Source organism: Chrysochloris asiatica, unplaced genomic scaffold (genome assembly GCF_000296735.1).
Source record: "Chrysochloris asiatica unplaced genomic scaffold, ChrAsi1.0 scaffold00034, whole genome shotgun sequence".
Lineage (NCBI taxonomy): Eukaryota > Metazoa > Chordata > Mammalia > Afrosoricida > Chrysochloridae > Chrysochloris > Chrysochloris asiatica.
The window spans coordinates 11,851,695-11,856,931 of record NW_006408552.1 but is presented as its reverse complement, the minus strand read 5'-3'; the positions used below and the strand labels follow the sequence as shown (position 1 = coordinate 11,856,931).

Below are 5,237 nucleotides of genomic sequence, written 5' to 3'. Positions count from 1 at the left end.
CAATTTTATTAATCCTTTCAAAGAACCAGCTTCTTGTCCTGTTGATTCTTTCTATAGTTTTTTGGTTTTCCATCTCATTTATTTTTGCTCTTATCTTTAGTATTTCCTTTCTTCTGGTGACTATAGGTTCCCTGTGCTGGTCTACTTCTAAGTGTTGAGGATGCTGTGTTAATTTTGGTTCTTTCCTCTTTTTGGATGTGCACATTAATCGCAATAAATTGTCCTCTCAGCACTGCTTTCGCTGTGTCCCAAAGATTTTGGTATGCTGTGTTTTCATTCTCGTTTGTTTCTAGGAACTTTGTGAATTCACATTTAATTTCTTCTTTTACCCAGTCGCTTTTCAGCAAGATATTGTTCAGTTTCCATGTATTTGACTTTATTTCCTTGGTCTTCTTAGTGTTGATTTCTAGTTTTATAGCATTGTGGTTTAAAAAGATGCTCTGTAGTATTTTGATGTTTGTAAATTTATGGAGGCTTGCTTTGTGACCTAGCACATGGTCAATTCTGGAAAATGGTCCATGTGCACTGGAGAAGAATGTATATTGTGCTGTTGTTGGATTGAATGCTCTGTATACATCTACGAGGTCAAGTTGGTTGATTGTGCTATTTAGTTCCTCTGTAACTTTGTTGAGTTTCTTTCTGGTTGTTCTGTCTCTTTTCAAGAGTGGCGTGTTAAAATTTCCCACTATAATTGTAGACCTATCTATTTCTTTCTTCAATTCTAGTAAGGTTTGCTTCATGTATCTTGGTGCTCTTTCATTGGGAGCATAGATATTTATTATGGTTATTTCATCTTGCTCAATTGACCCTTTGATCATGAGATAGTGTCCTTCTTTGTCTCTTTTGTTGGTTTTTATCTTAAAATTTACTTTGTAAGAGATTAGTATCGCCACTCCTGCTTGTTTATTGTTGCAGTTAGCTTGGTAAATTTTTTTCCATCCTTTAATTAACTTTTAGTCTGTTTTTGTCTTTGTGTGTAAGGTGTGTCTCTTGCAGGCAGCATATTGAAGGGTCTTGTTTTCTTACCCATTCTGCCACTCTCTGTCTCTTCACTGTTGCATTCAATCCATTGACATTTAATGTAATTATCGATAGGTATGAATTAATTGCTGCCCTTATGTTACTTTTTTGGTAGTGCTGTTTGTTCTTTTGTTCTGCATACCTTCTTATGTTGGGTTTGTGTTTTTTGTGCTATTTCTTGTCAGTTTCTTTTTAGTTTTCATGTTTGCTTGTTCTGCTTGGAAGTTCATTTTCATGGTAAGTTGTGAAGTATTAACTTTCTTTGGGGTTACCTTATAGTCTACTAACTTTTCTCTCCCAACTGTCCCGCCTGATGTAGTCTGGGCTGAGCAATGAAGGCGGGACAGGGAAAAAGAGGGAGAAATGTGTAGGCTCTGGTGCTTCTTTTTTTTTTTTTGCAAATGTCTCCGCAGGGTTTTTAGGGCTGATTTTCTCAGCCCAACTGGCTGTAGACTGGCTGTAGCCCCGCCCTCTAAACTCTGCCAGGGCAGCGTGGCCGCAGAGGGAATCCTGTCTCCAGATTCCTAACTCACAGTATTTTCCTTATTGTCTTGATTTTTTCACTTGCGAGTGTGGGTAACTGACATCCTGGAGTTGTTATATGAGCGATTCCTTTGTGGGATCCCAATCCCTTCACAATGGAGAGTCCCCTACCTGGTTTTCGCTGCTATCACCCAAACCGCTACATAATATTTTTAAGACTAAATCTTTATGGAAAGAGACCGCCCTGCTGCATCTTTCTCCCATGTAGCACCTGGTAGGTTTGAGCCTCCAATTTTTCCATTAGAAGTCACATGCTTTAACTACTGCACCACCAGGACCTGTTACCCCATTATTAATTGTCAGCGGCAGTTTGCGAAGCCCTTGTGGAATAATGCGCTAGCTGCAAGGTCAGTTTGCACCAAACAGTGGGTGGTTCAAATTCACCAGCTGCTGTTTGGAAACCCTACACAGGGTCTTAAGGTGCTTAACCACAGTAACAGAGGTTGTTTGGGTTTGAGTTGGTGTGAGATGATAGGCCCACAAGAGGAGGTCTCCTCATAGGACAGAGGAATGCTGCTCAGAAACTGGGCCCCAGGGATAGCCTGGGACGATCAGGATGCCAGTGAGGCATTTTCCTGCTAAGTAGGTGGAAGGCTTTTGCTCAAGTTGGGAATTAGAGTCCAGGACATCCAGAAAGGTGTCTGTGAAATGGCACTGCATTGAACCAAGGACCGTGTCGTGTCTTTGTCTATGCCTTCCTCTTGTGTTCCTGCAAGCCCATGATGTCTGGCCAGCCTTCAAGACTGCCCTGGCCAGACCACACCTTCCTGCCCAGCTCTTCTCCCTGGCGTCTGTCTGCTGTGCATTCCCTCATTGACCTCAGACTCCACAGGTCTTCACCCACCTTTACTAGTCTCTTCTCCACTGCCTGGAACACAAGGAACCCTGGTGGGGCTGTAGGATTGACTGCTAACTGCAAAGTTGGCAGTTCAAACCCACTAGCTGCTCCAGTGGAGAAAGATGACATTTTCTGCTCCTGCAAACATTTGCAGCCGTGGAAGAAGCCCTGTGCAGGGTCGTTATGAGTCGGAATTGACTTGATGGTGGTAGGCCTGAAACAGATTGAAGTCAGTATTGCCTGTCAATGGTCTGATCATTTTTGGCTATGAATTTAATGTGTGGTTTTTCATATTATCATTTTCGTGGACTCTCTAGACTATAGAGCATGAGAGTGAACTGTTCTCTATCTCCCATCAGACCTACTACAATGTTTTCTGCAGTTTTTCTCAAGAGTACCCAGTGTACAGTTTAGTTCAGTACCTCACACCCAAATCTGTGCCTTTGAGAAAGTTCTGTGGTCACCTAAACCAACCAACACTAGAACAGTTAATGTGAGTGGAACGTGGGACATTGTGTTTATGTTTAAGTCCTTGTGGTTGTTTTTAAGCTTACAAGGATCTTCAAACCCGAGAAGATATACGAAACGCTGCATGGCATAAACATGGCTGGGAAGAACTGGTCTATTACACAGGTAATGGTTTAATGGGCACAAAATATTCTTTTTCTTACTGTGCTGCTAGGATGTTAATTATAAGGTTTCTTTGGTGGGGAGAAAGGTAATCAAAATGTTCTTTAAGGGTTACATGATTTTTTTTTTCAATAAGGAAAATAATTCCTTTTTCAAATATGCATATTGTCACAGTTCTCAGACCCTTGTAGGTTCAAATATGCATATTGTCACAGTTCTCAGACCCTTGTAGGTTCTAAATTTTACATCATTACCTTTTTTTTTTTTTTACATAGAATTCTATGTTCTCTGAAAATTCATTGCACTAATTTTTAAAGATTTCTCTTCATCATAGAACTTGCCCATCCCCCAGAACATAATTTAATGTGTCCATTATAAACAGTAGTTTTGAAAACTAATTTGATAGTCTTTCCTTGTGTATATGTGTATGTGTGTGTTTACATATGCAAAAAACTCATTGCCATTGACTCACAGTGACCCTGTGGGACAGGCTTGGGACAGCCCCATAGGCAGTCTTTATGGAAGCAGATGCCACATCTTTCTCCCATAGAGCCTCTGGTGGGTTTGAACTGCCAGCCTTTCAGCTGGCAGCCAAGCAATTTGACAACTGTGCACCCAGGCTCCTGTGTACATGTGTGTAAAATCACTTGATAGTTAAAAGGAAATCATTGGGCTGAATTTTCAGCTCAGTGATACAGATACAAGTAATAAATACCAGCCATGTTGCATGTCGAGTGAATTATTTAAACTCTGTGTTATTGTTGTTCGGGGCCAGCAAGTCGGTTCCACCTCTGAGTATAGGGTTTCCAAGACTGCCAGTCTTGATGGGCACAGAAAATTTCCATACCCTATGCTATCAAGAAAAAGAGTCGTTTATTCTAGAAGATTAATACTGTCTTGTTTTCTAGTTCCAAAGTCATATCATTGCACGTGGTTTCACTGTTTATTCTTACACTTTCCACTGGTTCCCAGAGGTGTGTTATCCTGAGCAAAGCGGACCAGTGTGGTCTGCCTGGCCTTGTGCAGGAGACATTCTCATATTCAAAGATTCTGTTGAAAAAGCACCATTTTTCTCACAACATGAAGCTTTCCTAATTTTCCAGAAATGAGACAGTTTCCAGGCAAGATTTGTTTCCAGTTCATTGGCATCTTGGGGAGTCCTGGTGGCGCTGCAGCTTAAGTTTGGGGCTGCTAACTGTAAGGTCAGCCACACGAGCCCCTCCTCAGGAGAACAATGAGACTGTTTGTTCCCATAAAGCTTTATAGTCTCAGGTATAGGGTTGCTGTGAGTCAGAATCGATCCTCGGTTCTTAGAGGATGTGAGCTGACCTGCCATTAGCTCAGGAAAACCCCCAAGGCCAGCCCTTCATTTTCCAACGTGCCCTTCTGTCTGTCCATGTATGTCTGCCATAATCTATAGACAAGGACAAGCCCGGTAACCTGGTTCCTGTTTTTAGTCCCGCTCATTCAGGAAATGGAATCCAGAATCATGATCCCGCAGAAGACCTCGCCCCTCCAGTAAAGCTCCGGCAAAGTCAACTTCTCTGTGCCTACATGAATTTCAGTGACAAGCACTTGTCATATGTTAATTTTACGGTATACATTGTATATCACGTGAACACAAAACACTGACGTGTAAACTGCTGTACATAGCTTACGAGAGACTCCTTCCCGTTAGAACTTAGGTACTCACGAGGAAGGAAGCTATTGCCCACCATGACCAAGCTCCGTTATCCTCTTTGGAAACACCCCTGTTTCCGGAACCGACTTTGTAATACCTAGCCACCCCTGCTCCCAGCTGCCGGGGAAAGAGGACCCAGATTAAAATTTGAAGCATGTCCAAATAAAACTGTTAGCGTAGTGGTTGTGAATCGGCTGCTAATCTCACGGTCAGCAGTTCGAAACTACTAGCTGTTCCGCTGGAGAAAGATGAGGCTTTCTGCTCCCATAAAGATTTACAGCCTCAGAAACCCTGTACAGGGTCGCTATGAGTCGGAACCGACTCCATGACACATAACAACAACAACAATCTTCACAATGGAGTTCTGGTGTGGCGCTGTGGGCTAATGCACTGAATTGCAGAATCAGTTTGAACCACAAGGTTAGCGGTTCAAACTCACCAGTTGCTCCTTGGAAACCATATACAGGGTCACTGTGGGTTAGAACCGACTCAGCAGCACTTAACAACAGCAAATCTTCACAACAG

General features: G+C 42.3%; 1 protein-coding gene across 1 annotated transcript in view; it reads left to right on the top strand.

The window, feature by feature from the left end:
• GBAS (glioblastoma amplified sequence) overlaps window positions 1–4,553 on the top strand; it is a 25,191-nt gene extending 20,638 nt beyond the window's left edge. Inside the window, exons 9-10 of the mRNA XM_006859854.1 lie at window positions 2,951–3,034; window positions 4,489–4,553. Of these exons, the coding sequence (XP_006859916.1) occupies window positions 2,951–3,034; window positions 4,489–4,553 (149 nt within the window). The remainder of the gene's footprint in view (window positions 1–2,950; window positions 3,035–4,488) is intronic.
• The last annotated feature ends 684 nt before the right edge of the window (window positions 4,554–5,237 follow it).